General features: G+C 44.4%; 1 protein-coding gene across 2 annotated transcripts in view; it reads left to right on the top strand.

The window, feature by feature from the left end:
• The first annotated feature begins 214 nt into the window (after nucleotides 1–214).
• Nucleotides 215–22055, top strand: part of ARRB2 (arrestin beta 2) — a 32948-nt gene continuing 11107 nt past the window's right edge. The window contains exons 1-8 of one of the 2 annotated variants that reach the window (XM_056552916.1): nucleotides 215–351; nucleotides 11155–11185; nucleotides 11583–11643; nucleotides 12416–12460; nucleotides 12773–12969; nucleotides 13259–13318; nucleotides 14706–14773; nucleotides 18871–19006. In XM_056552916.1, coding sequence (XP_056408891.1) covers nucleotides 329–351; nucleotides 11155–11185; nucleotides 11583–11643; nucleotides 12416–12460; nucleotides 12773–12969; nucleotides 13259–13318; nucleotides 14706–14773; nucleotides 18871–19006 — 621 coding nt within the window. In that variant the 5' untranslated portion in view covers nucleotides 215–328. Of the gene's footprint in view, nucleotides 352–9691; nucleotides 9733–11154; nucleotides 11186–11582; nucleotides 11644–12415; nucleotides 12461–12772; nucleotides 12970–13258; nucleotides 13319–14705; nucleotides 14774–18870; nucleotides 19007–22055 lie in introns of those variants that run through there. The other variant, XM_056552915.1, reaches the window with a different exon arrangement.

Below are 22055 nucleotides of genomic sequence, written 5' to 3'. Positions count from 1 at the left end.
GATCTGTGTTTGTCTCAGCGTCCACCAATCAGAACAGGAGCTCAGTGACCTGATTTACATATCCGCACGCGCACCCTCATCAGCTAATCACATCGTCCCTCCCTTAATTCCCCTCCCACTGAGATGCCATTAGTCCTCGCACGCCATGACGTCACTACACACCTTCATGGGGCGGGGTCACTGCCGTATGAAACGCTCTGGTCCAATTAGAGTTCACGGCGCCCCTTGGACGTATTCGGGGTCCCGCCCTTTATTATACCGTGCGCGTCCATGTGTGGGAGGAGGGTGGAGAGCGCGCGCCCGTGTACTGGCGGAGGATCCGGGGACGATGGGGGAGAGAGCGGGAACACGGTGAGTGCTGCCCGGTGTGTGCGGAGACCTGTCATGGCAGCCAGGGGGTGTGTGACAGCGCCGCTGTGCGGTGTACAGAGGAGTGGTGTCTACTGCCCCCTGGGGGGTATATACACTGTACTGATGCCTACTGCCCTCCTGGGGGGGGGTATAAACACTGTACTGGTGTCTACTGCCCCCCTGGGGGGGTATATACACTGTACTGGTGTCTACTGCCTCCCTGGGGGGGGGGGGGGGGGGGGTATATACACTGTACTGGTGTCTACTGCCCCCCTGGGGGGGTATATACACTGTACTGGTGTCTACTGCCTCCCTGGGGGGGGGGGGGGGGGGGGGTATATACACTGTACTGGTGTCTACTGCCCCCTGCGGGGTATATACACTGTACTGGTGTCTACTGCCTCCCTGGGGGGGGTATATACACTGTACTGGTGTCTACTGCCTCCCTGGGGGGGGTATATACACTGTACTGGTGTCTACTGCCTCCCTGGGGGGGGGGGGGGGGGGGGTATATACACTGTACTGGTGTCTACTGCCCCCTGGGGGGTATATACACTGTACTGGTGTCTACTGCCCCCCTTGGGGGGGGTATATACACTGTACTGGTGTCTACTGCCCCCCCTGGGGGGGGTATATACACTGTACTGGTGTCTACTGCCTCCCCTGGGGGGGGGGGGGGGGTATATACAACTGTACTGGTGTCTACTGCCTCCCTGGGGGGGGTATATACACTGTACTGGTGTCTACTACTGCCCCCCCTGGGGGGGGTATATACACTGTACTGGTGTCTACTGCCTCCCTGGGGGGGGGTATATACACTGTACTGGTGTCTACTGCCCCCCTGGGGGGGGTATATACACTGTACTGGTTGTCTACTGCCCCCCCTGGGGGGGGTATATACACTGTACTGGTGTCTACTGCCTCCCTGGGGGGGGGGGTATATACACTGTACTGGTGTCTACTGCCCCCCTGGGGGGGGGGGGTAGGTATATACACTGTACTGGTGTCTACTGCCCCCCTGGGGGGGGGGGGGGGGTAGGTATATACACTGTACTGGTGTCTACTGCCCCCCTGGGGGGGGGGGGGGGTAGGTATATACACTGTACTGGTGTCTACTGCCCCCCTGGGGGGGGGGGGGGTAGGTATATACACTGTACTGGTGTCCTACTGCCCCCCTGGGGGGGTATTATACACTGTACTGGTGTCTACTGCCCCCCCTGGGGGGGTATATACACTGTACTGGTGTCTACTGCCCCCCTGGGGGGGGTATATACACTGTACTGGTGTCTACTGCCCCCCTGGGGGGGTATATACACTGTACTGGTGTCTACTGCCTCCCTGGGGGGGGTATATACACTGTACTGGTGTCTACTGCCTCCCTGGGGGGGTATATACACTGTACTGGTGTCTACTGCCTCCCTGGGGGGGGGTATATACACTGTACTGGTGTCTACTGCCTCCCTGGGGGGGTTATATACACTGTACTGGTGTCTACTGCCTCCCTGGGGGGGGTATATACACTGTACTGGTGTCTACTGCCTCCCTGGGGGGGTATATACACTGTACTGGTGTCTACCAGTGTCTGGACATTTCACAAGTAACAGGAGGATCAGGATGAGCAGAGGCATCATGTAATTTCAGGAGGAGAGCAGACTAAACTGAAAAATGTAGACTTGTCACCTAACCAACTGGCTGTCTGGCATGCTGGGAGTTGTAGTTCTGCAATACCTGGAGGTCCACAGTTTGTTGGCCGCTGATCTAGACGATGTTGCAGGGTATTTCACAAGAAGCAGGAGGATCTGGATGAGCAGAGAAATCAGGGCCATTATGAACAACAGCAAAATGAGCATGAGCAGAGATGTCGGGACACAGATCAATGTTTTGACTGCTCATCCTGATCCTCCTGTTTCTTGTGACATTTCCTGACTTCTCTGGTTCTCCATAGTAGTCTCCACAATCTATGCCAGTGTTTTCCAACCAGGGTGCCTCCAGCTGTGGCAAAACTGCAACTCCCAGCATGCCCGGACAGCCACCGTTATATACATGCTTCACATCATGTCTGACAATCTGGATTATAGGAAACGTGGTCTAGTGTCCTCCTATCTCCTCTCATCCCCAAGAATAGAAAAACAGCGCCACACCTGTCCTCAGGTAATGTGTGGTATTACAGCGTGACTCCATTCACTTCAGTGGAGCTGAGCTGCAATACTGCACCCAACCTGAGGACTGGGCTGGACCCCCCCCCCCCCTCCCCCCCTATCTTGGATAACCCCTGGGGATATATCCAGGATTAGAAAAAAAACAGATTTATTTATTTTTTAACCTGCCACCTCTGTCCTCAGGTTGTGTGTGGTATTGCAGCTTTTTCACTGAAGTAAAGAGAGCAGAGGTGTAATTCCACACATAACCTGAGGACAAGTGTGGCACTGTTTGTTTTATTTTTTTAAATATTTTTCTTTTGTGTTTGTTTTTTGGGGAGAAGAAATTGGCTCTGTTTTTCGTAAAAAAAAAATATATATTTTTTTTTCTTTTTTAAATGGCCTCTAAGCTGGAGGGAAGACATTACACGCACCAGACCCCTCCTATAAAGCCATAAATCCAGACTACCATTGGTAAAGTGCCAAACTAATCAACTTGAGTGATAGATAGGTGTATGTATGTGTGTGTATATATATATATATATATATATATATATATTATATATAAAATTTTTTTTTTTACACACTCTCTCTCCTATCTATCACTTAAGTTGATTGATTTATATGTGACCCCCCGATCCCGCTGCGGCGTCTCTTGGGTAACAACTGCCCCAACCACTTGTCCATCAGTTTCCCCTTTCTCTTCCTTCCTCCTTCGTTTCTCCACCGCGTCGCTCTCCACTTCTGTTCTCGCGTCCTATTCGCCGATTAACTTCCCGTGTTTTGCTTGCAGTTCCTTTTTTCGCGTAGACATAAGCAAATCTATAGCGTAGTTGGAGTTCCCCTTTTTAATGGAGTTCTCCGGTGGAAAACATTTTATAGATTTTTTTTTTTTTTTTTTTGAAATAAACTGGTGCCAGAAAGTAACAGATTTGTAAATTACTTCTATTTAAAAAAAAATCTTAATCCTTCCAGTACTTATTAGCAGCTGTATGCTACAGAGGAAATTCTTTTCTTCTTGCATTTCATTTTCTGTCCGTGTCAGGAACTGTCCAGAGCAGGAGAAAATCCCCTTAGCAAACCTCTCCTGCTCTGGACAGTTCCTGACACGGGCAGAGAGCTCTGTGGACAAGACAAAAAAAGAAATTCAAAAAGAAAAGAATTTTCTCTGTAGCATACCGCTGCTTATAAGTACTGGAAGGATTAAGATTTTTTATTTTTTTTTAAATAGAAGTAATTTACAAATCTGTTTAACTTTCTGGCACCAGTTCGTTTAAAAAAGTTAGTTTTCCACCAGTGTACCCCTTTTTAAGGGACCCTTTTTTTCCCCTCTCTCCCGAAAAGACAAAGCGTTATTATTATTATTATTATTATAAAATCATTAGAGAGAACTGTGCTCGTGATGTCATCCGAGAACATTCCAAAAAGAAAAGAATTTCCTCTGTAGTATTCAGCAGCTAATAAGTACTGGAAGGATTAAGATTTTTTAATAGAAGTAATTTACAAATATGTTTAACGTTCTGCCACCAGTTGATTTAAAAGAAAAAAAGGTTTTCACCGGAGTACCCCTTTAATGTGATGGTGGATATGTACACACATATTTACCTGTGTACGCGATACGGGTGGGGGGGTGGGGAGGCGGTGGTTGGTCAACCTGTGACATTTACAAGGCAAATTAGTATTGGATTTGCACATGGATACAAAGCAGTGGTCTCCAAATGGCGGGCCTCCAGCCGTTGCAAAACTACAACTCCTAGCATGCCCGGACAGCCGTTGGCTGTCCGGGCAATGCTGGGAGTTGTAGTTTTGCAACAGCTGGAGGCCCGCCATTTGGAGACCACTGCCATAAAGCGTTGCCTCTCCTGCTGTGCAGTTATGCAAGCGACTTCTCTCTGTTATCAGTCTGCGACCACATGCTCCCAGCTCACCCCCCCCCCCCCCCCCCCCCCCCCCCCCCCCCCCCCCGATCTCTACTCTGCCCCTTATCTCCTGAGCAGTTTCCATCCATATGTGTGTGACTGATATCAGCTAGTGCTCTTATAACGGTGATAATGGCGCCAGATAACATGACGGGGCGGTCAGCACGTCCAGCAGCTGACGTACGGTTTAGCATCATGGAAACCTGTGCCGAAGGGGGTTGTCTGGGATTGGAAAAACTAAGCTAACTTCTTACGTTAAAAAAGAATTTTTTTTAAAAAAAAAAACAGCGCCACGTCTGTCCTCAGGTCGCATGTGGTATTGCAGTACTGACTTCTGCTGCCCCACTGAAGGTATGTACACTGTACACACCTGCCCTGAGAGTGTGTGGTATTTCAGCTCGGTTCCATTGAAGTGAATGGCACTAAGGGTGTCTGTCCCCGTTTTTATTTTTGTTTTTTGTTCCAGTTTTGGTTCCATTGTTGCTGCTTGTAAATAGAGCACAAACAGTTGTAAAATCCCATTGATGTCAATGGGATTTTTTTTAAAATTTTTATACAATCCTTTCACATCCATCAGCGCTCATTTCCGTTTTTGTTTTTACGGGAGAAAAGACGGTGCATGCAGTATTTTTTTTTTCTTTTCTTCCGTCAAAAAAACGGATACAATAAAGAAAAAACGGATGAGCCTTTAAAGGGGTATTCCAGGAAAAAAACCTTTTTCTATATATGAACTGGCTCCAGAAAGTGAAACAGATTTGTAAATTACTTGTATTAAAAAAAATCTTAATCCTTTCAGTACTTATGAGCTGCTGAAGTTGAGTTGTTCTTTTCTAAGTGCTCTCAGATGACACCTGTCTCGGGAACTGTCCAGAGTAGAAGCAAATCCCCATAGAAAACGTCTGCTCTCTGCTGACATCTCTGCTTGTCTCGGGAACTGCACAGAGTAGATGAGGTTTGCTATGGGGATTTGCTTCTACTCTGGACAGTTCCCGAGACAGGTGTCATCAGAGAGCACTTAGACAGAAAAGAACAACTCAACTTCAGCAGCTGATAATTATTGGAAGAATTAAGATTTTGTAATAGAAGTAATTTAAAAATCTGTTTAAAGGAGTACTCTGGTGCAAAGTATTCCTGCTCCGTCCTCAATGCAAGCCTACGGGAGGGGGCGTGATAGCTGTGGTCGCCGGTAATCGGACCCGGAGCGAATACTCCCCAGGGACTGATTACAAACGGGGAGCCGCGTGCAAGATCCTGGGGGTCCCCAGTGGTGGGACTCCCGTGATCGGGCATCTTATGGACTGGAGTACCCCTTTAAAAGGAGTACTCTGCTCCGTCCTGCCCGGGCTGCAAAACAAAATGAAAATGAGCAATCTCTCACCTTCCTGGGTTCCCGCGGAGCGCCACTACAGCTGATCGGTCCTCCGGTCCATCTCCTTCATACTTTTGGGTGTAACGAAGCGTCACATGGCGCTCAGCCTATCGCCGGCAGCCGCGATGTTCTGCCTCGGCCCATAATAGGCTGAGCGCCATGTGACGCTTTTACACCCAGAAGTATGAAGAGGATGGACCGATCAGCTGTAGTGGTGCTCCGCCGGAACCCAGGAAGGTGAGAAATGGTTTATTTTCTTTTTTTTTTTTTTTTTTTCTTTTTACAGCCCGGGTAGGACTGAGCAGGAATACTCTGCACCAGAGTACTCCTTTTTAAAGGGGTACTCCGGTGCTTAGACATCTTATCCCCTATAAGATGCCTGATCGCGGGAGTCCCGCCGCTGGGGACCCCCGGGATCATGCACGCGGCACCCCGTTTGTAATCAGTCCCCGGAGTGTGTTCGCTCCGGGTCTGATTACCGGCAACCACAGCTATCACGCCCCCTCCCATAGACTTGCATTGAGGGGCGGAGGCGTGACGTCACACGCCATCGGCCCTGTGGTCGCCGGTAATCAGACCCGGAGTGAACACGCTCCGGGGACTGATTACAAACGGGGTGCCGCGTGCAAGATCCCGGGGGTCCCCAGTGGCGGGACTCCAGCGATCAGGCATCTTATCCCCTATCCTTTGGATAGTGGATAAGATGTGTAAGCACCGGAGAACCCCTTTAAATTTCTGGAGCCAGTTGATATAATTGTTTCCCTGTAATACGCCTCTAATGTCATCCATTTGCATCCTTTTATTTTATATTTTTTTCAATCCATTTTTTGATCCGTTTTTACCTCTGCGCATGCTTGGAACAAGAAAAATGTTTTTCTGGATTTATTAACTGAACAATAACGGATACAAACGGATGGCATCCATTGTTGTTGTGTTTTTATTTTATTTTTGAAGGGAGAACAGGACGGGTCTAGACGGCCGTGTGACCGCAGCTTAAGGGTGCATCACATCACGATTTCACCATCCTACTTCTTGCGATTTTATTTATTTTATTTATTTATTTTTTATTTTTTTTACTTTGAAATTGTACAAATCTGCACGCCAAGTCGTATCCATTGACTTGCGTTCATTAATGATGGACAACAAATGCATCGGTTTTGATCCGTGCACGATTTAAGATCGGAGGTAAAATCGTGGTTGACGATGATTTTTCGTCCAGATTCCAAATTGGATCGAAATTGTGTCCTATTTATTTCTTGTCGATATAAATCACATGGAGTCATGTGACTGTGCGATTCTATCAGATTAATCGCGCACTATTTTTTTTTTGTATGCATGCGCAGTAGACTTCAAAACAAATGCACTTCAAATATATAAAACTTTATTGCCATTGTCATACATATTAAGGTTTAAAAACCAGGATCAGATTTTCATTGAAAATCGGATGGAATTTTCATGTATAAGATTTTAAATCGGATGGCAAAGAAAATTTTACATACGACTGTATACGATTTTTTGCAATCCTATTTTACGGTCCGATAAATGGTTAAATTTTGATGTGAACCTAGCCTAAGTTTAAATAAATAAATATATGTGTGTATGTATATGTGTGTGTATGTATATATATATATATATATATATATATATATATATATATATATATATATATATATATATATATATATATATATATATATATATATATATATATATATATATAATTTTTTTTTTTTTTTTTAAACAAATTAGCTTGGTTTTTCAATCACTGTAAATATAGTTAAAGGAGTACTCCAGTACAGGAACGCTTATCCCCTATCAACTGGCTCCAGAAAGTTAAACAGATTTGTAAATGACTTCTATTAAAAAAATCTTAATCCTTTCAGTACTTATGAGCTTCTGAAGTTAAGGTTGTTCTTTTCTGATGCTCTCTGATGACACGTGTCTCGGGAAATACGGTGCAGCAGCCTGCCAATGTTCTCAATAGGATTCTGCTGCAACGTTCACACTACGGAATTTCCGCGGCGGCTATTGCGCCAAAGACTCCAACAAAAGAGTGACCGCGTTTTAGGGCGCATATCTGAGCCGCCCTAGTGCCAGCCCTTAGGCTCTGTTGCCCGTAGCAACCTGTCACAGCATGGTTTCTAGAGCAGAGCTCTGGTTGCTAGGGGCAACAGTCTTAGCGTTACGTAACAACAAAGGCCCGATGGGAAAGACCTTTGTGTAACATCTGCAACCAATCACAGCTCGACTTTCGTTTTGTGTTTTGAAAATGAAAGCAGAGTTTTAACTGGTTGCCATGGGCAACAAGGCCAGTATTACTATTATCCAACGATTAGAGAGGCCCATTATGGGGAAAACTGGAAAACTACGAAACAGTTGTTGCCCGTAGCAACCACAGCGCAACTCTTTTGTTTCTTATTTAAATGTACAGATTTTCTTACGCTTTAGGTTTGCCGTAGAAAATCTGCAGCAGATTCTGTATGTGTGAATATAGCCTTAAAGATTAAAAGCCTCAACGTGATTGGTTTCTATAGGTAACAATGACTAAAAGGGGAGACATGTTTAAAACTGTACCGTCTAATGCGGGATTCCTCAACCAGCGTTGCACCAGCTGTTGCAAAACTACAACTCCCAGCATGCCCGGACAGCCGTTGGCTGTCCGGGCATGCTGGGAGTTGTAGTTTTGCAACAGCTGCAGGCGCTCTGGTCTAACATATTGTTTAAAAAAAAAAGATGGCCAAAAAACGTATTCTATAATATTATAAATGATATAATATATTATAATATATAAATAATATATTATAATATTTATATATACTCAAAACTTTCAAACGGCTAAAGATATTAACATGAAACTTGGCCACATGTTACTTATATGTCACCAACAAACATAGGATAGGTGATTTAACCCTTACTCACCCCCATTTTCCAGGGTCGGGGGTTTTGTTTAAAGTCCCATACAAGTCTATGGGAAATATATGTTACTGCATAACTTCCAAACGGCTGGAGATATTTCCATAATACTTGGTCACATGTTACTTATATGGCCACTTAAAATATAGGATAGTTAATTTAACCCTTAACTACCCCCATTTGTGAGGGTCGGGGTTTTTGTTTAAAGTCCCATGCAAATCAATGGGAAATGTATGTTCTCTCATAACTTCTGGGTGGGAGGTCGGGGATATGAAGCTTCCACCTTTGTTTGTTTTCCTCCCCAACAAGGATTGGGAAGGAAAAACCGGGTACTCGGCTAGTAAATATAAATAATAGAATTTTTATTTATTTATTTTTCTCGTACCCTTAGACCGCACAGTCAGGAGTCTGGGAAAGCCAGTTATCCGCCTCGGTGTGGGAGCACATAATGTATCATGTTGATGATCATTAAGCTTTCCCTGGTTACTGATAGGGGCAGCTCTGTCTAGTGATATTGTCTGTGGGGTTGTTGATTTTTTTTTTTCCATACAGGGAAAGCTGGGTGACAGTATTTGCCGTCTTAGTACCTACCTAACTTTTCCAGGCCCTTGCCTGATATATCTATATATGCAAATTCCTCAGGGTCAGTCAGGACTCTAGGAACAGGAAGTGGCCACCCAGCTTTCCTAGTCAGGAGAGAAGGGGTTATGACTAGGAAAGCTGGGTAGAAACCAATGAAATGGCCTCTCGCATACATTTTATGTTGCTAAGTGGTCAGACTTGTCATTCAGGGTTGTAGGGCAGCTGGGTAGTGGATGTAGCGGGCACCATGTGAGGGAGCAGTGATCTGTGGGCAGTATCTGACAGCTGCACCGCTCTGGTTTCCCTTTTTCGATACAGCAGTTGCCCTCGTGCGCGGACCTCCTGCAGCGGGCGGTCAGGAAGGAAGCGGGTGACGGGCTGTCATTACACACGTGTGCCAACTCTACAGCTGTTACAAAACTACATCTCCCAGCATGCCTGGACCGCCGCTGGCTGTTGGGTAACCCTTGTGTAATGTTTTACCTGCCTCTAGTTACTCCATGGATTGTTCTTCTGTATCAGCCAGTTGCAAAACTACAACTCTCATCATGCCTCGACAGCCTTCATGTCTTTTGGATGTACATTCTATACCAATAGAACTTACACACCCAGCTGTTACAAAACCACAGTTCCCATGATGGGAGTTGTAGTTGTGCCACAGGCTGGGAGTTGTAGTCTTGTATTAGCCTGGAGGAATAAGGAAGCAATTGACGGGAGACTGTTAGGGCCAAATGGGAGTTGTAGTATAGGGACAGGTGGAGGAAATGCTGACGCTAGACAAAAGCTTTGCTCTGGATTGTCTACGTGACGCTTAGGGGGGTTACCAAAAACATGTATACAGGGGGGGGGGGGTGACACAATTATACAGTGTCACCCCCCCCCCCCCGTCCATAAGTTGTGGCTGATATTACAACTGAATGCAATACCACACACAACAGCCTGGGGGGGTTATTTTTATTTATTTTTTTATCCCGTAATACTCGAGTATGTATATATATATATATATATGTATGTATATATATATATATATATATATATATATATATATATATATATATATATATATATATATATATATATATATATATATATATATATTCTCTTATTTATTTTTTATTTTTTTCTTCTAATATACTTTTTGTGCAAAGGTTGCAATTAGAGATGAGCGAACTTACAGTAAATTCGATTTGTCACGAACTTCTCGGCTCGGCAGTTGATGACTTATCCTGCATAAATTAGTTCAGCTTTCAGGTGCTCCCGTGGGCTGGAAAAGGTGGATACAGTCCTAGGAGACTCTTTCCTAGAATTGTATCCACCTTTTCCAGCCCATCGGAGCACCTGAAAGCTGAACTAATTTATGCAGGATAAGTCATCAACTGCTGAGCCGAGAAGTTCGTGACGAATCGAATTTACTGTAAGTTCGCTCATCTCTAGCTGCAATTTGTCACTGAAATGCCATTTATATTTTTTTTAACTATTTTCTTCAGTCTAGGCAATTTAGACTAATATATTTGGAGCAGTCTGACATTTTTACCTGCGCTGATACATTGTAACAAAAAGCGAAAGGAAAGACTGGTGGCTTTCAATGTGTTACTTAGACTGAATGCAATTGTAGCAAACTTTCAGCTGTAAAGGTTTCTATTCATTGGGGGATTTATTTATTTTTTTTCTTCCATCTGAGGTGCCACCAGCTGTTGCAAAACTACCACTCCCAGTATGCCCGGACAGCCATTGGCATGATGGGAGTTGAAGTTTTGCAACAGCTGGAGGCACCCTGGTTGGAAAACACTTATGTATGACACCTGGGATCATATCTTCTAAATATTTATATTGGATCATTTATTGTGATTTTTAATATTATTATTTTTTTTCCTATTTGCAGCGTCTTCAAGAAATCCAGCCCGAATTGTAAGGTGAGTACCCCTCGTGCTGCCCACTAGTAAGGAAGGGGTTAACCATCACCATAGCGTCCCTCCGGTCCCTTTGTACTCTGCCAATGGGCTTGTGGCGTGTCCTCTCCGGAGGCCCGCAGCTTGTCCCTCGGGGTAGGCCGGGTGCAGGGAGATGTAAACAGGAGGAGGCAGAGATATAGAGCTGTGCAGGCTGCAGATAAGGAGGCTGCCGGGATGGACCTGTCAGATCTGGAGAGGATCCGATGTATCGTACCCCGAGGCCTCACCGTCTACAAGAAACAGCTGCGGGATGTGGTAATGCCACTGGGGGGCTGTAGGGGGAGCTCTACTCAATAGCCTGCTGTACTAAGGGGCAACAAGGCCTCTTCCTTATATAACTTTGTCATGTGTTTTGCAGCTAACAGTCTACCTGGGGAAGAGAGACTTTGTGGATCACCTTGATCGAGTAGATCCTGTTGGTGAGGACCTGTCTATATTATCTTTCTGTGTACCTGCCCCTTTAGAATCAAAAAGTGACAGTGAACTCTGCTCAGCCGTGTAGCGGTTATTGTGAGATGTTACATAGTTAACAGGTGCTGGAGACATGGTTGGGTACCCAGCTGCACTCACTATTCTGCTGGTGGGGTCACTGTGTATATACATTACATTATTTATCCTGTACTGATCCTGAGTTATATCCTGTATTATACTCCAGAGCTGCACTCACTATTCTGCTGGTTAGGTCACTGTGTACATACATTACATTACTTATCCTGTACTGATCCTGAGTTATATCCTGTATTATACTCCAGAGCTGTACTCACTATTCTGCTGGTGAGGTCACTGTGTACATACATTACATTACTTATCCTGTACTGATCCTGAGTTATATCCTATATTATACTCCGGAGCTGTACTCACTATTCTGCTGGTGAGGTCACTGTGTACATACATTACATTACTTATCCTGTACTGATCCTGAGTTATATCCTGTATTATACTCCAGAGCTGTACTCACTATTCTGCTGGTGAGGTCACTGTGTACATACATTACATTACTTATCCTGTACTGATCCTGAGTTATATCCTGTATTATACTCCAGAGCTGTACTCACTATTCTGCTGGTGAGGTCACTGTGTACATACATTACATTACTTATCCTGTACTGATCCTGAGTTATATCCTGTATTATACATTGTATGTGGATGTATAACATAACACTGGTCACCTTCCTGTGTCTTGTTTTGTAGACGGAGTGGTTCTGGTTGATACCGATTACCTGAAGGACCGTAAAGGTAATACTTTCCCCCTATTGGGTAACACGTAATGTGGGGTTCTCCTCTTCTTGTATCTGTATCCACAGGATAATGCGGTTTTTCCCAACCAATGGTGCCTCCAGCTGTTGCAAAACTACAACTCCCTGCATGCCCGGACAGCCGAAGGCTGTCCGTGCATGCTGGGAGTTGTAGTTTCGCAACAGCTGGAGGCACCGTTTGGGGGGGGGGGGGGTACTGGGATAGAGGATGTGCCTGAATATCCCTTGTATAGAGGAACGACAGCTTTATAAGTGGGGCAGGTTCCTAATACCCCGTTCTGTTCTCCTTCAGTCTACGTCACCTTGACCTGTGCTTTCCGCTATGGCCGGGAGGATCTTGATGTCTTGGGCCTGTCCTTCCGGAAGGACCTCTTCATCTCCACGTTCCAGGCTTACCCCCCACTACCAGAAGAGAGGAAACCCCTCACCCGGCTGCAGGAACGACTGGTCAAGAAGCTGGGGGAGCAGGCACACCCCTTCTACTTCACTGTTAGTTTTAAGACTGATAAGAAAAAAAATAAAATAAAAAAAATTGTAGAATAAATTTAAGAAAATAAGTTATATATGTATTTGTGTATATAAAAAATGTGTGTGTATATATAATATATATAATTTATTTATTTATTTTTTTAAATTTTTTTTTTTTTTCAAATAAAACATTTAAATTTAAATAATTTTATATATAATTTTTTTTATTTTATTCTGCTCTTTTTAATCTTTCTCTACCAGGTGCATTTCAATCAACTTTTTTTTCTCTTTCCTTCCCTTTTGGACCCAGGTACCACAGAATTTGCCATGTTCAGTGACGCTCCAGCCAGGACCAGAGGACACTGGAAAGGTGAGTGATGGGGCAGGTACCGTATCACAATGCAGTCAATAGTACAAACGTCTTAAAGGGGTACTCCAGTGCAGAAATGAACAGCTGGTGCCAGAAAGTTAGATTTGTAAATTACTTCTATATAAAAAAAAAAATCTTAATCCTTCCAGTACTTATCAGCTGCTGTATACGAAGCGGTGTAGTTCTTTACTGTCTGACCCTAGTGCTCTCTGATGACACCTCTGTCCATGTCAGGAATTGTCCAGAGTAGAAGCAAATTTTCATAGCAAACCTCTTGACATGGACAGAGGTGGCAGCAGAGAGCACTGTGGTCAGACAGAAAAGAACTACAAAACTTCCTCTGTGTAGTATACAGCAGCTGGTAAGTACTGGAAGGGTTAAGATTTTTAATAGAAGTAATTTACAAATCTGTTCAACTGGCACCAGTTGATTTTAAAAACTTTTTTTTTATTTCTTTTTCACCGTGGTAACCCTTTAATGACTGTTGGGAACAGGTTTGTTACTTTTTTTTATTCATTTTTTTTCTTTTTTTTTTTTTTTTCTTTTATAGCCTTGTTAACCAACCTATGCGTCTGTGGCTTGTGTAAAACTAGTATGCCATGACCACTAAACTAAAAGCTGCCCAGACATTCTGGAAATTATAGTCATGCAAGATCTTGACTCTCAAAACATGCTGGGAGTTGTAGTTTTGCAACAGTTGGAGGATAATTCTTTTGTCGAAACTACTGAGGAAGTTTTTCCACAGAAATTCTCACCGAAGTCTGCAAGAAACTCTGCATGCATCTGCACCAGATCATATTTTGGTGCCGATTTCTATCTAGAATCGAGGACCTTTTTGGTGGTTAAAAAAAATAAGTAAAAAATAAAGTTTATATTTGACACCCATCCACCCCGGACTTCCACGAAACATTAATTTCAGATTAACTAGTGATAATGTTGGTGAGCACCATAGCAGTCGGTTAGTCATGTTAAAACAGATGTATAAATGAGAAATCCTCAGCTGTCCCAACGCATTTCTTCCAACAAAAATCCTCAGGGGACCCACAGGCAAATCCATAGCACACAATAGGATGGTATATCCCTACTGTGTTTCATAGGGCTTGTTTAGTGGGGAGGACGACCCTCTCTGATCTCCTTACAGAACAGCCTGTTATGTGGTTTAGGATTATAGACTATGGTTGCTGCAGGGGATTAACTTCTAGCCACTTTATGTCTATAGTTGTGTTTTTTAACGTGTTTCTTATATGGTGACTTAGATATATTAAGCTGGGGGTATATGTATATACACAGAGCTGTGTGTGTATATAATAGAATACATACAAATGCATCCCTCTGCTGTGGTGTTGTACATACTGATTCTCACTCGTGTGGTTTTTATTTTTTTTAGGCCTGTGGTGTCGATTATGAAATCCGTGCCTTCTGCGCCAAATCCATGGAGGAAAAGATGCACAAAAGGTGGGGCAGTAAATTGGTCTGTATGCGATTAAATGTCAGATGTGTCCCTCCAGAACAACTCAGGCTTTTGCCATTTGTGGTTCAGGATAATCTTGTTGTTTCTGTGCAGTAATTACAGGGTTATTATCTATTACTGCTGCAAGCAAGGAAACGGTGTGAGCAGCGCCCCCCTGTGCATTGAGTGATGACTCCAGCCTCCTGTGGGAGAAGGTCATGTGATGTTTCCCCCTATGGGGATCCCTACGGGGCCAGGACGCTATTGCAATGTTTATTCCAGGTCTCCAAGCAACTACAGTGCGGCCTCCTATAGAGAACACAGGATCTGTACATGACCACATAGGTGGTTTGTCTAGTAGACAGAGAAATTTAAAAAATAATTATTGACAGGTCAAGTTTTTTGGGTTTGTCAGGGTCTTACACTACATTTATCCATAGGACAGTTTTTTCCTCCATTTTTGTGATCAATAGGGTCAACATTCATCTTGTAATCACTTATTCTGTGGATAGGGAATATTATGAGATGATATCGATATTTCAGTGCTACTTGTAAATATTTGGCGTGTGCCAGCGTCCCAACGCTCCGAAATTGGTAAAGTGAGAAAATTAATTTATTCAATCCATGTTCCGGCTGCTGAAACCTGGATTAAAGTCTTTCACCAATTTTGGAGTGCTGCGTGGCTGTTTTTGTGTGTATGTAAAATATATATGTGTGTGTGTGTGTGTGTGTGTGTATGTATGTATATATATGTGTGTATATATGTTTTTCTATCCTTGAGTACTCATTTAAAGTGAAAAAAATAAATAATATAAGGCAGGGATTGTCCAGCGCAGATCTCATGCAAAAGGTTTTCTTTTATTGAAGATTTCAAGCCATAACAGAACTAAAATGTAACGCGTTTCAGGTGCGGCTAACACACCTGAAACGAGTTGCGTTATACTCCTGGGGTGTGTTTTTATTTTTTTCGCTCTCTCTTAAGCTTTTTACTTTAAAGGAGTACTCAAGGATAGAAAAACCCATCCCCTATCCTAAGGCTTGGGGATAGTTGTCAGATTGCGATGCCCCTCTGGCATGGCGGCCCGGCTCTCCTCAATTGAGCGTATTGCACAAAGCTGTGGCTGGCATGCAACTAAATAGATGAGCGAACTTACAGTAAATTCGATTCGTCACGAACTTCTTGGCTCGGCAGTTGACGACTTGGGGTGCGTTCACACGCTCTTTTTTTGTTTTTGCGGCTTTTCCGCAGCATATTAGAAAGGGGCGGGCTCTTCTGGGCTGTCCATAGCAGATTGTCCGCGGTAGATTTTCCGCAGCGTAAATTCCGCCACGGACAATCTGCTATGGACAGCCCAGAAGAGCCCGCCCCTTTCTAATACGCTGCGGAAAACCCGCAAAAAGAGAGCGTGTGAACGCACCCATATCCTGCATAAATTAGTTCAGCCTTCAGGTGCTCCCATGGGCTGGAAAAGGTGGATACATTCCTAGGAGACTCTTTCCTAGGACTGTATCCACCTTTTCCAGCCCACCGGAGCACCGGAAAGCTGAACTAATTTATGCAGGAAAAGTCATCAACTGCCGAGCCGAGAAGTTTGTGACGAATCGAATTTACTGTAAGTTCACTCATCTCTACAACTAAATATTCTCTCTCTCTCTCTCCTTCCTGTCTCGTCTTGGGCCATGGTGGTTAGCCGCCTCCTTCATTGAGAGACTTCCTCCGCAGCCGCTCAGGACACAGGAAGAGGAGTAGTTGGTGCCGCTGTGGGTTTTGCTTGCACCTGTCGCCTTTTTAAAGGGGAAGTTCAATAAATTCTTAAAGGGCTATATTCCCCCCCCTTTCCTCCTCATCTGATACTTTTAGATTGTAAGCTCTTCAGTCAGCTCTCCTAATATCACTTCCACAGAGGTTGCAGAATGGTCATGGAGGGACAGGAAGGCTCCTGGGATCTATTGCCGTCAGCCTTTCCTCGGCCTGATAACAGAGAGCAGTAGAACGTAGTATTTACTTGCTCAGTTTACCTCTTGTTGGTTGGTACATTCAGGTCATGCTTGTTGCAAAAAATAACCTGGTGCCATCACAAAGGGACCTGCTCGGCCCAGAGGGATATAATACACCAGGGTACTACTACTTATAACTTGTATATCAAGAACCGAGAACAGGTGTGTAAGAATAGACAACGGCGTGAGAGGCTCATGGGAAGTGCCGCACGGTGTTATACAGGACCTAGGGAACATCTGTACTAAATATACAGCTGCTGGGTGACGGCATATCAGTGTTTCCCAACCAGGGTGCCTCCAGCTGTTGCAAGATTACAACTCCCAGCGTGCCCGGACTGCCGTTGGCAGCAACAGCTGGATGCACAGTGATTGGGAAAAATAGACCTATATGGCTGTTCTTCACTGATCACCCAGCTCTTCCAGACACCAGTGTGTGGCCATAGGGCAATGGCTTATGCAGCTGCTATGAAGGTCTTGTCCATCACTGTTTACTCTCACTGTTTGTTTAAAAAAATAGCCGATATGAGTGGCGCACATGTCCTGGGGGTCGTACTTGTTCCCCTACTGTCTCTTCTATACGTATACAGGCCGTACGTTGCTAGGCCTGGTGTCTTTCAGTCCCATTGTTGTTCAGAGTAGGGGGCAGATGAGAAGCTACACTTAGGGGGCAGAATACTATAATACTACATATAACGTTAATTTACTGCAGTTGGACGAACAGTTATGTCATTTGGATGGCATGGGTACAGTTTTCGGTCTGAGCCCCTATACAGTTGCGCTACCGATCTGGTATGTAGGTGGTTACACTTGGCTATTGGGGTCACTAACCTGCATAGTGGCCTACTAGCTTCCTAACATCAATGTACAGTCACAAAGGCTATTGCTTTGAGGCAGTGAATGGAAGCCTGTGTTTAGGGTGCGTTAACACGTACGTTATTCGCAAGCGTATTTTCTGCAGACACCAAAGTCAATGAGTAGCAACACGGTCCGATAGAGAGAGGTGTGTGTGTGTGTATATGTGTGTGTATATATATGTGTGTATGTGTGTATATGTGTATATATATATATATATATATATATATATATATATATATATATATATATGTGTGTATGTATAGATTTATTAATTTTTATTTATTTTTTTTTATATATTTTTTTAATAAGCAGTCTTGTCACACATCAGTGTGTAAAAATTCTACATGGGAAAGGTTTCTGAGCATTCTCTGTGACCTGTGTGAAGGTTATTGTATAGGGTAAGGGAGGCTGAGCTCCTATTGTCTTGTCTACTGGTGTCACCCTTTACTGTAAGGTCATGTTCAGAAATTGGACCGAACTGTACTGCCCATAGACTTGGGATTCTGCTGTCCCATTCAGCATTCCTGCAAAATTTAAAGACCAGTTTTTTTTTACATTTGCTGGATCCCACTGAAGTCAATGGGGTTTTGAGTCAGAGGTGCTGGTCTTCAGGCTCTGTTCACATCTCGCCGCTACATGGACACATAAGTCTGGTGTATGTAGTACGAGGCCCTACACCAGTGTTTCCCAACCCGTGTGCCTCCAGCTGTTGCAAAACTGCAACTCCCAGCATGCCCGGACAGCCAAAGGCTGTCCGGGCATGCTGGGAGTTGTAGTTTTGTAACAGCTGGAGGCACACGGGTTGGGAAACACTGCTCTTTGCATTCCCAGCGTGTTCAGATGAGATGTGACCTGAGCCCATGAGCCTTTAACTGTGCGTTCAGGACAGAGCGTGCTGAAGCTTTCTGACACAAAGGATGAAGTGGACTGATACATTGTAACAAGCCCTGCAGCTGTGTGAGCTGGACTACTTTACTGGCTGTTAATAAACTTCTCTGGAACACTGAATGCTGCACTGTGGTTGCTATGGGCAACAAGGACCATTATTCTGGTAAAGGAAATATAATGTATGAATGTTACCGATTTTTAAATGTTTTTTTTTTTCCCCCCGTGTCAACCAATCACAGTGCAGCTCTTATTTCTTATATTGGTTTCTGAACAGTTAAAGCTGAGCTGTGATTGGTTGTTATAGGCAGTAGTTAGTGTGATGTACTGATCCTTTATACTGTCCTGTCACTTCTGGTCGTAGGAACTCCGTACGTCTGATCATCAGGAAGGTGCAGTTTGCCCCGGAGAAGGCGGGACCCCAGCCTGTAGCGGAGACCACCCGGCATTTCCTGATGTCTGACCGCTCCCTTCACCTGGAGGCTTCTCTGGACAAGGAGGTATTGGGGATGGAGACCATGTGCAGACAATAGTCTGTGTAGGACAGAGCAGTCAAAACTTCTCATAGTTTGGTGACGCACTTCTCACCATACCGCCAATTTATGTTGCGCGTTCTATGATAACATACACACACACACACACCCCCCCCACCCCTCCCCCTTACCTGTGCCATTTTATACCCCCATTCCATATCATTCCCTCCCTTCATTCTCCTTTGAATATAAAAGAGAGGGCTCCGTAGCGTAAAACCGACTGGGTAGGTATTGGTAGAAGGATTCTTTTTAAAGCCTCTTACCCCAGGTGGTTGTGTGAACTCACACACAACAATGGACAGTGTGTAAGGGTTGTTAGAGCCCGGTCTGCAGCCTCCCAACCAAGTAGAGACAAATGGACTTCAAAGGTGCGGTGGGTCTTTTGCGGCGCTGACTCTGAACAGGCACATCAGGTGAGTATAAAAGGTTTATTAAAATGCAACACGTTTCACCGCACATGCGCGGCTTCATCAGGCATCTGATTAAGCCGCGCATGTGCGGTGAAACACGTCGCATTTTAATAAACCATTTATACTCTCCTGATTTGCCTGTTCAGAGTCAGCGCCGCAAAAGACCCACCGCACCTTTTTTTTTTTTTTTTTTTTTTTTTTTTTTTTTTTTAAAGTCCATTTGTTTCATTCTCCCTTGTGCCATTTCATCCCCCTTATGTTCACTACCTGTGCCACATAATTGCCTTCCCCTTTACCACTGAATTTCTCACCTGACCCGTGTCATCCGGTGCGATCCAGCAAGCACAGGTGCAGGCCTTGCGTCTTTGTGCGTCTGACCATTGTCCATGGTCATCAGCTTCACCCGTCAGTCCCATCAGCCGCTGATTTAAAAGGGACAAGCGCATCTGGGTCTGCTAGAGCCCGGCAGCTCTGCTGCACTGTGGGTCTCTCAGCGATCAGTTGATGGCCAGGTTCCATACAGCCAGTTACTTAAAGGGGAACTCAGTACATTTTATCTTATCCCGTTTCCTGTGGATAGCGGACAAGTGTCTGATCAATGGGGGGGTCTAAACCCTGGGACCCTTCACAATCTTCTATCCGGCTCTCCTCAAGCACGGAACAACCACCGTTCCATGGGTAAGTCGACAGTAATCTGACATTTAGTGAAGGTCGTAACTCCCCTTCAATGTATCTCTATGGGAGAACCAGAGATACATGAGCGCTGGATCTCCGGCTCTTGTATAGATACACGAGCGCTGTATCTCCGGCTCGTATAGATACATGAGCGCTGTATCTCCAGCTCATCTAGGTACATGAGCGCTGTATCTCCAGCTCATCTAGGTACATGAGCGCTGTATCTCCAGCTCATCTAGGTACATGAGCGCTGTATCTCCAGCTCTTATAGATACACGAGCGTTGTATCTCCGGCTCATATAGATACACGAGCGCTGTATCTCCGGCTCATATAGATACACGAGCGCTGTATCTCCGGCTCATATAGATACACGAGCGCTGTATCTCCGGCTCATATAGATACATGAGCGCTGTATCTCCGGCTCATATAGATACATGAGCGCTGTATCTCCGGCTCATATAGATACATGAGCGCTGTATCTCCGGCTCATCTAGGTACATGAGCGCTGTATCTCCAGCTCATCTAGGTACATGAGCGCTGTATCTCCGGCTCGTATAGGTACATGAGCGCTGTATCTCCAGCTCTTATAGATACACGAGCGTTGTATCTCCGGCTCATATAGATACACGAGCGCTGTATCTCCGGCTCATATAGATACACGAGCGCTGTATCTCCAGCTCTTATAGATACACGAGCGCTGTATCTCCAGCTCTTATAGATACACGAGCGTTGTATCTCCGGCTCATATAGATACACGAGCGTTGTATCTCCGGCTCATATAGATACACGAGCGTTGTATCTCCGGCTCATATAGATACACGAGCGTTGTATCTCCGGCTCATATAGATACACGAGCGCTGTATCTCCAGCTCTTATAGATACACGAGCGTTGTATCTCCGGCTCATATAGATACACGAGCGTTGTATCTCCGGCTCATATAGATACACGAGCGCTGTATCTCCGGCTCATATAGATACATGAGCGCTGTATCTCCGGCTCATATAGATACATGAGCGCTGTATCTCCGGCTCATATAGATACACGAGCGCTGTATCTCCGGCTCGTATAGATACACGAGCGCTGTATCTCCGGCTCTTGCATAGATACATGGAGGAGTGTCGGCCACTCCAAGCGAGAGGAGAGCCTGTGTTCTGAAAGCAAAGCTTCAGAGCACTGGGGTACGGGGCAGGAGATCATTGAGGGTCCCCGCATTTGGACTTACTGTAGATAGATGTCATGTATCAGAGTTCACCTTTAAAGGGGTACTCCACTGGAAAAAACGATTGATGGATGGATGGATTATTTTTTATTTTTTTTTAAATCAACTGGTGCCAGAAAGTTAGATTTGTAAATTACTTCTATTAAAAATAAAAAAAAAAAAAAAAAATAAAAAAAATCTTAATCCTTCCAGTACTTAGCTGCTGTACAATCCACAGGAAGTTCCTAAGTACTGGAAGGATTAAGATTTTTTTATTTTTTTTTTTATTTTATTTTTTAATAGAAGTAATTTACAAATCTAACTTTCTGGCACCAGTTGATTTAAAAAAATTAAATAAATTTTTTTTTTTTTTTCCAGTGGAGTACCCCCTTTTAACCCTTGGCTTAGACCTCCTATGTAATGAAAGACAGAAGTGGTTACAGACGGCTTTTCTATTCTCATGGCCTACCTGTCTAAGGGTCAGGTAACATGTACTACGTGTAAACTGACTCTAAGGGTTTACACAAGGGGATTTCGCTGCAGATTTTTCGCAGTTGATTCTGCCACCCAATGACTTCAATAGGTCGCAAAATCGGCAGCAAAATACACAGGTGTGAAATGTCCCCTTATAGCTGAATCTCAGATCAAACTTGAGCTACATTTTCTGACTGATTTATCAAGCTTAGGACCACCCCATGTAAATGTCCATATTACCTGACTCTCCTTTACAT

The sequence above is a fragment of the Hyla sarda genome, unplaced genomic scaffold, assembly GCF_029499605.1.
Source record: "Hyla sarda isolate aHylSar1 unplaced genomic scaffold, aHylSar1.hap1 scaffold_2098, whole genome shotgun sequence".
Taxonomy (NCBI): domain Eukaryota; kingdom Metazoa; phylum Chordata; class Amphibia; order Anura; family Hylidae; genus Hyla; species Hyla sarda.
The sequence above is the reverse complement of the archived record's forward strand: the minus strand, read 5'-3'. Positions and strand labels throughout refer to the sequence as shown.